This window comes from Papio anubis, chromosome 12 (assembly GCF_008728515.1).
Source record: "Papio anubis isolate 15944 chromosome 12, Panubis1.0, whole genome shotgun sequence".
Classification (NCBI taxonomy): Eukaryota; Metazoa; Chordata; class Mammalia; order Primates; family Cercopithecidae; genus Papio; species Papio anubis.
In genome coordinates this window covers 112,376,447-112,388,146 of record NC_044987.1, presented here as the reverse complement: position 1 = coordinate 112,388,146, position 11,700 = coordinate 112,376,447, and the positions used below count along the sequence as shown (strand labels likewise).

General features: G+C 51.9%; 2 protein-coding genes across 4 annotated transcripts in view; one reads left to right on the top strand and one right to left on the bottom strand.

Moving 5' to 3' along the window:
* LOC101010538 (neutral alpha-glucosidase AB) overlaps positions 1–10,176 on the top strand; it is a 29,774-nt gene extending 19,598 nt beyond the window's left edge. For all 3 annotated transcript variants that reach the window (XM_003909691.4, XM_009185835.4, XM_021925646.2), the window contains 15 exons: positions 3,247–3,400; positions 3,604–3,839; positions 3,935–4,061; positions 4,164–4,243; positions 4,482–4,625; positions 4,757–4,853; positions 5,142–5,243; positions 5,422–5,665; positions 7,636–7,700; positions 7,866–7,942; positions 8,053–8,127; positions 8,305–8,418; positions 8,542–8,654; positions 8,824–8,924; positions 9,067–10,176. In XM_003909691.4, the coding sequence (XP_003909740.1) occupies positions 3,247–3,400; positions 3,604–3,839; positions 3,935–4,061; positions 4,164–4,243; positions 4,482–4,625; positions 4,757–4,853; positions 5,142–5,243; positions 5,422–5,665; positions 7,636–7,700; positions 7,866–7,942; positions 8,053–8,127; positions 8,305–8,418; positions 8,542–8,654; positions 8,824–8,924; positions 9,067–9,176 (1,839 nt within the window). In that variant the 3' untranslated portion in view covers positions 9,177–10,176. The remainder of the gene's footprint in view (positions 1–3,246; positions 3,401–3,603; positions 3,840–3,934; positions 4,062–4,163; positions 4,244–4,481; positions 4,626–4,756; positions 4,854–5,141; positions 5,244–5,421; positions 5,666–7,635; positions 7,701–7,865; positions 7,943–8,052; positions 8,128–8,304; positions 8,419–8,541; positions 8,655–8,823; positions 8,925–9,066) is intronic.
* On the bottom strand, positions 136–2,879 carry LOC116269796 (neutral alpha-glucosidase AB-like; the record flags this gene model as incomplete). The annotated part of the gene is made up of 8 exons (XM_031653860.1): positions 136–605; positions 784–885; positions 1,174–1,270; positions 1,402–1,545; positions 1,784–1,863; positions 1,966–2,092; positions 2,188–2,423; positions 2,627–2,879. Coding segments are annotated over 8 exons (1,287 nt in total), but the record flags the coding sequence as incomplete, so codon positions are not given.
* Positions 10,177–11,700: the final 1,524 nt, after the last annotated feature.

The following is an 11,700-nucleotide window of genomic DNA, read 5'->3' as shown; positions in this document are numbered from 1 at the left end:
GCTAGTTTTTTGTATTTCTTAATAGAGACGGGGTTTCACCATGTTAGCCAGGATGGTCTCGATCTCCTGACCTCGTGATCCGCCCGTCTCGGCCTCCCAAAGTGCTGGGATTACAGGCTTGAGCCACCGCGCCCGGCCCATTACCCTGTTTTATTTTTCTGAAAGAGTTTATGACTGCTGGCAATTTTCTTTAAATGTTTACTATTATTCATCTCCATTAAGCTCCCCTTCACTCTTAACCTTAATGATTTTCCATCCTTTACAAGGCTATGTTGAGTGAAGAGGCCCAGAGATGAAGCCCAGTCCCTAATGTCCCCCAGCCACCTCGGCCCACTCTTCACAACCCAAGTGAATGCCTCACCTCATGACAGGAATGCCTTCCCGATGGGCCTGATAGAAGAGGGTGTACCAGAAAGGCAGCAAAGAATATCGCTGGCCCAAGGCATCTCGGATTATATCATTGTGCTGAGATGGTAACAGCCATGGCTCTCGCCGCCCAGTGTCTAAGTGGGCATGTGCCCGGAAGAATGGCTGGTAGGCACCCATCTGGTACCAGCGCACAAGCAGCTCTGGCTCTGGGTTTTTGAAGAAGCCACCCACATCCGCTGGGAGAGGGAAGAGAGGAAGCAGGTTGGAAAAGAGGGTGAAGGAAAGATACTGCCTGAGAAATTTCCCAAGGCCCTAACCTGGAATCTCAGCTCTCTTTACTTACACCTTGGTCCTGTGCCCTCTACTTTGCCCCTCTCCCACCAAACCAAGACCCCAGATTCCTCCCTGTCTTACCCCCACAGAAGGAAAGTCCCACCAGCCCCAAGCTGAGACACATAGGAATAGAGATCTTCAAATGGTCCCACTCGGCAGTGTTGTCCCCTGTCCACACAGCTCCTGAGGAAGACAAGAAGTAGGGAGCTTGCACATGGTAAAGGGGTTCAGCTTTTTACATGGCTGACCTCCCACATCTGCTCTGGGTCCCCAGAACCCTGCTGAAGATGCAGTTCACAAGAACACTTGAACAAGGAGTGGACCTCCCGCACCGACTTCCTTCAAAGCGCATAGCTGAGGAAGCTGATGCAGTGTGTGACTCCCATTCCTCAGAGAGCCAGGTCCAGGTCCATGGTGCCTGAGATCTGGCCTTCACACCCTTCTGCCACAGTTCCATTCTCTAAACCTTACCAAAGCGCTGGGAACCAGCGAAGAAGGCCCTGGCCAGGACAAAGGGGCGTTCCATGCCCCCAGAGCGCTGTCTCAGCCCATCAGCAGTTGCCATGTGCTGGGTGAGGCGAGAAGAAAACAGGGGTAGTGAGGAGCAAAAGCCAGCTGTCATCTGGTGCAAGTTCCCTAGGCCTCAGTCTCTGGGCTGTTTTTCCTCTTTCCACCAACTCTCCTCTCTCAGCCCCTTACCACGTAAAGGCCATAGATGTTATGCACATCCCGGTGCTCCCAGCCCCCATAATGCTGGGCATCCTTGAGCATGGTGACCTCAGGACCATTGAACACAGATGGTTCGTTCATGTCATTCCAGACAAAGAGGTTGGGAGCTGAGCCCTGGGAACATGGGCAGAAAATGGGGACAGAAGGACAGAGGGGAGGAAAAAAACAAACAGTATCAGAGAAGAGAGCTTCTAGGAATCTAAAAAGATGCATTTTTCAGGGCCCTCCCCAGATCATCAAGGCCCCCAATATGTTGCAGATAATCCCCCACAGAAGGGTTGGCAAGTGGAGAGAGATTCAGGGAGGCAAGTGGGACAGACAGATGCAGGTCATGTGGAGAGGCCTTCCCTACCTCATAATTGTCATAGCTGAACATGTTAGCCCACCAGGCCCTCATCGCGGGATTAGTGAAGTCAGGGTAACCAGCTGAGCCTGGGAGAAGTTAAGGGTGGCTCTCAATCCCCTAAGGGGCAAAAGAGCCACCATTCTACCTCCCTGGCCAATCACCTCTCCCTCAATTCTGGGTCTACCTACCTGGCCAGCACCAGCCCTCATAGTCAGAGCCATCTCGGGTTTTAACATACAGCCCCAGGTTCCGCAGCTCGTCGTGAACTCGGTAGCCGGAGTCCACCTTGATGTGGGGGTCTACGATGGCCACCAGCTGGGGGCAAGGAACATGGGTGATCAGGTCTCTTTAGGGCTAAACTATGCTTCAGCCCTATCCTGAGAAGACCAAGCGTGACTGCAACACCTTACCTTCCGCCTCTTAGAAGCCAAGCGCTCAAGCATGGTGCGGGGCTGAGGGAAGCGACTGGGGTCCCAGGTGAAATACCGCTTGCCGTCAGCATGTTCAATGTCCAGCCAGATGACATCGCAGGGCAGGTTGTGTTCATCAAAGCCCTGATCCACTTCCAGCACATCAGCCTCATCCCGGTAGTTCCAACGGCTCTGGTGGTAGCCGAGGGAGAAGAGTGGGGGCAACGCCTGGGTTCCTGCAGGTTCATCGAGGGATGGGGGTCACAACGAGGATCAGGCCCAACACCCAGAAACTGAGGGAGGCTTGTGAACTAGAGGCAGGCTGAGGGGTACAGACCTAGAAAACAAGCTGGGGCACAGGATCTCTGAAAACACACAGAATCACCCCTGACAAGAAGAAAAGAGCAGAAGAATGAGGCTGTCAGGGAAAACCATGTACCTGTGAGACTAGCATATTGCCGGAAAACATCAGAAATGGAGGGCCCAAGCAGCAGGAAGACATCAATGATGCCAGTTTCTGACATCCAGCGAACATCTGTCTGTGGGGTCTCCCCAGAGCCCTGCAGGTAGTCCATCATCTTCCCAAACAGGGTCTGTATAGGGGACCACAGAGGGGTCAGACACCTCCTGCCCTCCCATTTTCCAACCCTAAGACAAAAAGCAGCAATTTTCTCCCAGAGTCCACACACAGCTGGCTCTTATGAGTTGCTTTGGGTAAGACTAAATGGGGCTGCCTCAGTGAGGCTTTCCTGGACCACACTATCTAAAGCAGTACAGTCCCCACCCCTACTCCACCAGTTTGGGGTGGTTAAGTGCTAACAAAGACGTCTTTGTTAGCACTTAACCACCCCAAACTGGTGGAGTAGGGGTGGGGACTGTACTGCTTTAGATAGTGTGGTCCAGGAAAGCCTCACTGAGGCAGCCCCATTTAGTCTTACCCAAAGCAACTCATAAGAGCCAGCTGTGTGTGGACTCTGGGAGAAAATTGCTGCTTTTTGTCTTAGGGTTGGAAAATGGGAGGGCAGGAGGTGTCTGACCCCTCTGTGGTCCCCTATACAGACCCTGTTTGGGAAGATGATGGACTACCTGCAGGGCTCTGGGGAGACCCCACAGACAGATGTTCGCTGGATGTCAGAAACTGGCATCATTGATGTCTTCCTGCTGCTTGGGCCCTCCATTTCTGATGTTTTCCGGCAATATGCTAGTCTCACAGGTACATGGTTTTCCCTGACAGCCTCATTCTTCTGCTCTTTTCTTCTTGTCAGGGGTGATTCTGTGTGTTTTCAGAGATCCTGTGCCCCAGCTTGTTTTCTAGGTCTGTACCCCTCAGCCTGCCTCTAGTTCACAAGCCTCCCTCAGTTTCTGGGTGTTGGGCCTGATCCTCGTTGTGACCCCCATCCCTCGATGAACCTGCAGGAACCCAGGCGTTGCCCCCACTCTTCTCCCTCGGCTACCACCAGAGCCGTTGGAACTACCGGGATGAGGCTGATGTGCTGGAAGTGGATCAGGGCTTTGATGAACACAACCTGCCCTGCGATGTCATCTGGCTGGACATTGAACATGCTGACGGCAAGCGGTATTTCACCTGGGACCCCAGTCGCTTCCCTCAGCCCCGCACCATGCTTGAGCGCTTGGCTTCTAAGAGGCGGAAGGTAAGGTGTTGCAGTCACGCTTGGTCTTCTCAGGATAGGGCTGAAGCATAGTTTAGCCCTAAAGAGACCTGATCACCCATGTTCCTTGCCCCCAGCTGGTGGCCATCGTAGACCCCCACATCAAGGTGGACTCCGGCTACCGAGTTCACGACGAGCTGCGGAACCTGGGGCTGTATGTTAAAACCCGAGATGGCTCTGACTATGAGGGCTGGTGCTGGCCAGGTAGGTAGACCCAGAATTGAGGGAGAGGTGATTGGCCAGGGAGGTAGAATGGTGGCTCTTTTGCCCCTTAGGGGATTGAGAGCCACCCTTAACTTCTCCCAGGCTCAGCTGGTTACCCTGACTTCACTAATCCCGCGATGAGGGCCTGGTGGGCTAACATGTTCAGCTATGACAATTATGAGGTAGGGAAGGCCTCTCCACATGACCTGCATCTGTCTGTCCCACTTGCCTCCCTGAATCTCTCTCCACTTGCCAACCCTTCTGTGGGGGATTATCTGCAACATATTGGGGGCCTTGATGATCTGGGGAGGGCCCTGAAAAATGCATCTTTTTAGATTCCTAGAAGCTCTCTTCTCTGATACTGTTTGTTTTCTTCCTCCCCTCTGTCCTTCTGTCCCCATTTTCTGCCCATGTTCCCAGGGCTCAGCTCCCAACCTCTTTGTCTGGAATGACATGAACGAACCATCTGTGTTCAATGGTCCTGAGGTCACCATGCTCAAGGATGCCCAGCATTATGGGGGCTGGGAGCACCGGGATGTGCATAACATCTATGGCCTTTACGTGGTAAGGGGCTGAGAGAGGAGAGTTGGTGGAAAGAGGAAAAACAGCCCAGAGACTGAGGCCTAGGGAACTTGCACCAGATGACAGCTGGCTTTTGCTCCTCACTACCCCTGTTTTCTTCTCGCCTCACCCAGCACATGGCAACTGCTGATGGGCTGAGACAGCGCTCTGGGGGCATGGAACGCCCCTTTGTCCTGGCCAGGGCCTTCTTCGCTGGTTCCCAGCGCTTTGGTAAGGTTTAGAGAATGGAACTGTGGCAGAAGGGTGTGAAGGCCAGATCTCAGGCACCATGGACCTGGACCTGGCTCTCTGAGGAATGGGAGTCACACACTGCATCAGCTTCCTCAGCTATGCGCTTTGAAGGAAGTCGGTGCGGGAGGTCCACTCCTTGTTCAAGTGTTCTTGTGAACTGCATCTTCAGCAGGGTTCTGGGGACCCAGAGCAGATGTGGGAGGTCAGCCATGTAAAAAGCTGAACCCCTTTACCATGTGCAAGCTCCCTACTTCTTGTCTTCCTCAGGAGCTGTGTGGACAGGGGACAACACTGCCGAGTGGGACCATTTGAAGATCTCTATTCCTATGTGTCTCAGCTTGGGGCTGGTGGGACTTTCCTTCTGTGGGGGTAAGACAGGGAGGAATCTGGGGTCTTGGTTTGGTGGGAGAGGGGCAAAGTAGAGGGCACAGGACCAAGGTGTAAGTAAAGAGAGCTGAGATTCCAGGTTAGGGCCTTGGGAAATTTCTCAGGCAGTATCTTTCCTTCACCCTCTTTTCCAACCTGCTTCCTCTCTTCCCTCTCCCAGCGGATGTGGGTGGCTTCTTCAAAAACCCAGAGCCAGAGCTGCTTGTGCGCTGGTACCAGATGGGTGCCTACCAGCCATTCTTCCGGGCACATGCCCACTTAGACACTGGGCGGCGAGAGCCATGGCTGTTACCATCTCAGCACAATGATATAATCCGAGATGCCTTGGGCCAGCGATATTCTTTGCTGCCTTTCTGGTACACCCTCTTCTATCAGGCCCATCGGGAAGGCATTCCTGTCATGAGGTGAGGCATTCACTTGGGTTGTGAAGAGTGGGCCGAGGTGGCTGGGGGACATTAGGGACTGGGCTTCATCTCTGGGCCTCTTCACTCAACATAGCCTTGTAAAGGATGGAAAATCATTAAGGTTAAGAGTGAAGGGGAGCTTAATGGAGATGAATAATAGTAAACATTTAAAGAAAATTGCCAGCAGTCATAAACTCTTTCAGAAAAATAAAACAGGGTAATGGGCCGGGCGCGGTGGCTCAAGCCTGTAATCCCAGCACTTTGGGAGGCCGAGACGGGCGGATCACGAGGTCAGGAGATCGAGACCATCCTGGCTAACATGGTGAAACCCGTCTCTATTAAATAAAAAGCAGCAAGGCGCGAGGTGGCGGGCACCTGTGATCCCAGCTACTCGGGAGCTGAGGCGGAGATAAAGTGAACCGGGGAGGGCTGCAGTGAAGAAGCGAGATCGGCCACTGCACTCAACCCTGGCGACAAATGAGGGAACTCGTCTCACTCAAGGTAATGGGATTAGGTGGTCATAAAATTCCTTTTTGAGGCCAGGCGCAGTGGCTCACACCTGTAATCCCAGTACTTTGGGATGCTGAGGTGGGCAGATCACCTGAGGTCAGGAGTTTGAGACCAGCCTGGCCAATATGGTGAAACCCCGTCTCTACTAAAAATACAAAAATTAGTTGGGTGTCATGGCACCTGAAATCCCAGCTACTCAGGAGGCTGAGGCACAAGAATCACTCGAACCCAGGAGGCAGAGGTTACGGTGAGCCGAGATTGCTCTACTGCACTCCAACCTGGGTGACAGAGTGAGACTCCATTTCAAAAAAATAAAAATAAATAAAAATCTTTTTGAGAAGAAGGCTATGTGACATGAGGCCTGAATGAATGGGACAGACCATGTTATGTAGGAAGAATCTTCCAAGCAGAGGGAATTGCAAGTACAAAAATTCTAAAGTAGAAATTAGTTTATTATGCACTAGGAGTAGAAAAATACTCAGTATGTCTTGGGTAAGGAAGCAGAGGGAGAACTAGGAGATGAGATTAAGGAGAAAGTGTGATCTGCTCCTGGAGGGCCTTGCAAGCCAGCGTTGTATACCAGGGCGGTGAAAACATACAAGGAGGCTACTGGCAGGCTGCTGTGCAGCATGGTTTCTGTAGCAGGCAGAGAAGCAGCAGGGAGATGGCTTAGGAAGTTAAATGACTAAGATTGGATTGCATAACTGAGACCTGAACCGCAACCCGACTGACTGCAAACTCCTGGGTCTTAACCCCTGTGCTGTTCTTTTTTTTTTTTTTTGAAATGGAGTCTCGCTCTGTTGCCCAGGCTGGAGTGCAGTGGCCGGGTCTCAGCTCACTGCAAGCTCTGCCTCCTGGGTTTACGCCATTCTCTGGCCTCAGCCTCCCAAGTAGCTGGGACTGCAGGCGCCTGCCACCTCACCTGGCTAGTTTTTTGTATTTTTTAGTAGAGACGGGGTTTCACCGTGTTAGCCAGGATGGTCTCGATCTCCTGACCTCGTGATCCACCCGTCTTGGCCTCCCAAAGTGCTGGGATTACAGGCTTGAGCCACCGCGCCCAGCCTGTTCTTTTTTTTTTTGAGACGAAGTCTCACTCTTGTCCCCTAGGCTAGAGTGCAATGGCATGATCTCGGCTCACTGCATGCACTCTGCCTCCCTGGTTCAAGTGATTCTCCAGCATCAGCCTCCTGAGTAGCTGGGATTACAGGTGCCCGCCACCACGCCCGGCTAATTTTTGTGTTTTTAGTAGAGATGGGGTTTCACCATGTTGGCCAAGTTGGTCTCGAACTCCTGACCTCAGGTGATCTGCTTGCCTTGGCCTCCCAAAGTGCTGGGATTACAGGTGTGAGCCACCACACCTGGACTGTGCTGTTCTTTTCTTATTGCCAGTTCCTGGAGGAGCATCTCTGACTTGTGCCAAAATTGAAAAGTTTTCCTTTAATGTCTGTCTGCCTTCCTAGGCCCCTGTGGGTGCAGTATCCTCAGGATGTGACCACCTTCAGTATAGATGATCAGTACTTGCTTGGTGAGACATGAGGACAGTTGGTGGTGGGTTGGCATTGGGCCAAGCAGCACTGCCGATGCCCAGGGAGGGACTAATGAGGCTGGTGGTGCAGAGGGCAGGCACTTTGGTGCTCCCTGTTCTGGGAACTAATCCCCCCTATTCAGAGTTGATTCTGGCATATTTTAGGGGATGCATTGCTGGTTCACCCTGTATCAGACTCTGGAGCCCATGGTGTCCAGGTCTATCTGCCTGGCCAAGGGGAGGTGAGTTAAGGAAGGGCATGGTGGGAAACGATGGTGGAAGCCTAAGGAGGCAAACAGGATGGACCCTGTGCACTGAGTGATCTGTATCTTACCTCTTTTGTCACCCACAGGTGTGGTATGACATTCAAAGCTACCAGAAGCATCATGGTCCCCAGACCCTGTACCTGCCTGTAACTCTAAGCAGTGTGAGTAAGCCTGGTCCGGCTGCCAGTTCCATCTCCCTGTAAATTTCCAGAAGGGGAGAGAATGTGTACCTTAGGGTCCAGTACCTACGTGGGCATACATGAGTAAGAGCAAAACATGCTGTGGGGCCCAAGGTTGGACAAGGGGGCAACTTCATCCTGGCATTGCTCTTGCCCTAGATCCCTGTGTTCCAGCGTGGAGGGACAATCGTGCCTCGATGGATGCGAGTGCGGCGGTCTTCAGAATGTATGAAGGATGACCCAATCACTCTCTTTGTTGCGCTTAGTCCTCAGGTAAGTGCATAGGCAGTGTGTCTCCTCAGCCATCTGCCTGCCTTCCTAGGACTCAGTTCCCTGGGGTTGTGCCCCTCACTCCCTCTTGGGCTCAGGCACTCACCTGTCCCACTACTTGCTCAGGGTACAGCTCAAGGAGAGCTCTTTCTGGATGATGGGCACACGTTCAACTATCAGACTCGCCAAGAGTTCCTGCTGCGTCGATTCTTATTCTCTGGCAACACCCTTGTCTCTAGGTAATGGGGCACCCATTCTTCCTTGGCTGCCTTTGCTGGGGCCTGATCCTTGCGGGGGCTCCCAGTTCACTGTGCTCTTTTCTCACATCCTGACCTTGTTTTGGGTCTCCTCCTTCCTTCTGTTCTGATATTTTTTCCCCTGATGGACATCTGCTTTTGTCATCTCCAGCTCAGCAGACCCTGAAGGACACTTTGAGACACCAATCTGGATTGAGCGGGTGGTGATAATAGGGGCTGGAAAGCCAGCAGCTGTGGTACTCCAGACAAAAGGTGAGTGACCAATCTGGTCCCTAGGATAGGGGAAGGAGGGGAAGCCAGGGCAGGTTTAGGGATGCCCTTGCCTGTAGGAACGTAGTTACTATGCTATAGCCCATTGGTATGACTATGGCACTCTTTCTTATTCCTCCTCCAGGATCTCCAGAAAGCCGCCTGTCCTTCCAGCATGACCCTGAGACCTCTGTGTTGGTCCTGCGCAAGCCTGGCATCAATGTGGCATCTGATTGGAGTATTCACCTGCGATAACCCAAGGGATGTTCTTGGTTAGGGGGAGGGAAGGGGAGCAGTAGTGCTGAGAGATATTCTTTCTTCTGCCTTGGAGTTCGGCCCTCCCCAGACTTCACTTAACGCTAGTCTAAGACCCAGATTCTGTCAACATTTGGGCAAGATGAGAGGGCTGACCATGGGCTCCAAATTCCTCTTGTGATCTCCTCACCTCTCCCACTCCGTTGATACCAACCCTTTCCCTTCATTCCCCCAACATCCTGTTGCTCCAACTGGAGCACATTCACTTATGAAGACCGAGAAACCACAGGGCCCTTGTCGCCCCTTCTCTTTCCCTTATTTAGGAGCCCTGAACACCCCCAAACTCTATCCATTCATGCCTCTTGTATGTTGATGCCATTTCTTGGAAGAAGATGAGGGCAATGAGTTAGGGCTCCTTTTCCCCTTCCCTCCCACCAGATTGCTCTCCCTCCTTTCATTTCTTCCTTCAGGCTCTACTCTGTCAGCCCTCCCCTTTTTATGCCCCACGGATACACTGGGACCACCCCTTACCTGGGACGGAATGAATGGTTCAAAGGAGTGAGGTTGCTAAAGAACATTCTTTTCCCTCTCGTTCTCTCCTTTTCCTCTCCCTGATTCCTTGTAGAGCTGCTGCAGTTCTGAGAGGGGCAGTTCTACCTCCTCTGTCCCTTGGCAGAAAGAAGTTTCCACACCTCTTAGGGATGGGCATTAAACTTCTTTTGCCCCCTTCTTGTCCCCTTTGAGGGGCAGTTAAGATGGAGAAATCAGTTGTGGTTTCATTGAATCATGGTCACCTGTATTTATTGCTGGGCGAAGCCTGAGGGTGGGGGGAGATGATCATGTGTGCTCGGGGTTGGCTGGAAGCCCTGGGTTGGGGGTTGGGGGAGGAGTAATAGGGGAGTCAGGGTGAAAATTTGTGGGTATTTTTTTTACTTCCTCTTGGTTCCCAGCTGTGACACATTTTGATAAAAGGAGAAACAATAAAGGGATAAACCATAAATCACTGGTGGTAGTCTGGATTCTAGTTCTAGCCTGAGCCACAGACCCTAGAGCCTAAAGACCTTACATTTTCTTTCTTTCTTTTTTTTTCTTTTTGAGACTGAGTCTCACTCTGTTGCCCAGGCTGGAATGCAGTGGCGCAATCTGGGCTCACTGCAACCTCTGCCTTCCAGGTTCAAGCATTTCTTGTGCCTCAGCCTCCTGAGTAGCTGGGACTACAGGCATGCGCCACCACGCCCAGCTAATTTCTGTATTTTTATTAGAGACTGGGTTTTACCATGTTGGCCAGGCTGGTCTGGAACTCCTGACCTCAGGTGATCCACCCACCTCAACCTCTCAAAGTGCTGGGATTATAGGAGTGAGCCACCGTGCCCGGCCCCTTTTTTTTTTTCTTTTTCTTTCCTTATTTTTTACTTTTTTATTTTTTATTTTTTTTTTAGACAGTCTCACTCTGTCGCCAGGCTGGAGTGCAGTGGTGTGATCTTGGCTTGTTGCAACCTCCGCCTCCCGCATTCAGGTAGTTCTCCCACCTCAGCCTCCCTCGTAGCTGGGATTACAGGCGCCTGCCACCGTGGCCAGCTTAATTTTTGTATTTTTAGTAGAGATAGGGTTTTGCCATGTTAGCCAGGCTGATCTTGAACTCCTGACCTCAGGTGATCTGCCCGCCTTGCCTCTCAAAGTGCTGGGATTACAGGCATGAGCCACCATGCCTGGCCATAGGCCTTACATTTTCATTTGGCTTCAGCATAAGCATCCTTTTTTTTGGTTTTTTTTTGAGATGGAGTCTCACTGTTGTTGCCCAGGGTGGAGTGCAGTGGCGTGATCTCAGCTCACTGCAACCTCTGCCTCCCAGGCTCAAGTGATTCTCCTGCCTCAGCCTCCTGAGTAGCTAGGACTACAGGCACCTGCCACCACGCCTGGCTGATTTTTGTATTTTTAGTAGAGATGGGGTTTCACCATGTTGGCCTGACTGGTCTCAAACTCCTGGCCTCAAGTGATTCGCCTGCCTTGGCCTTCCAAAGTGCTGGAATAACATGGATGAGCCACTGTGCCCAGCCAGCATGAGCAACCTTGATTCAGCAAAATGAGCAAGTGCAAGCCTTCCTTGGGTTGCTAGGTATTTTCATAGAAGAGCCCAGCAAGGTCATCACATTTTAGTAGGCCTAGTTAGTAAGTGGTTATCAGAGCCAATGGAGTCCCTCTTGGATAGAAATAGCCGTAAGTTCAGACAGTTGTTTCTCAAACGAAAGGCTACTACTTTTGGGGGGTGTGGGGGGTTGAGACAGGGTCTCGTTCTACTGCTGAGGCTGGAGTGCTGGGAGTGCTGTGACATGATCCCGGCTCATTGTGACCTCCCAGGCTCCTAAAGTGCTGGGATTACAGGCATCAGCCACCATGCCCAACCTAAAGGCTTCTGCTTGTAGCTAACAGCACTTTGTAAAGTTTCCCATTGTTTTAGTGACAGGAAGTATACTGTTCCCCGTCTCCCCCTCATTTTGTAGACTGACCACAAGTCAGAGATTAT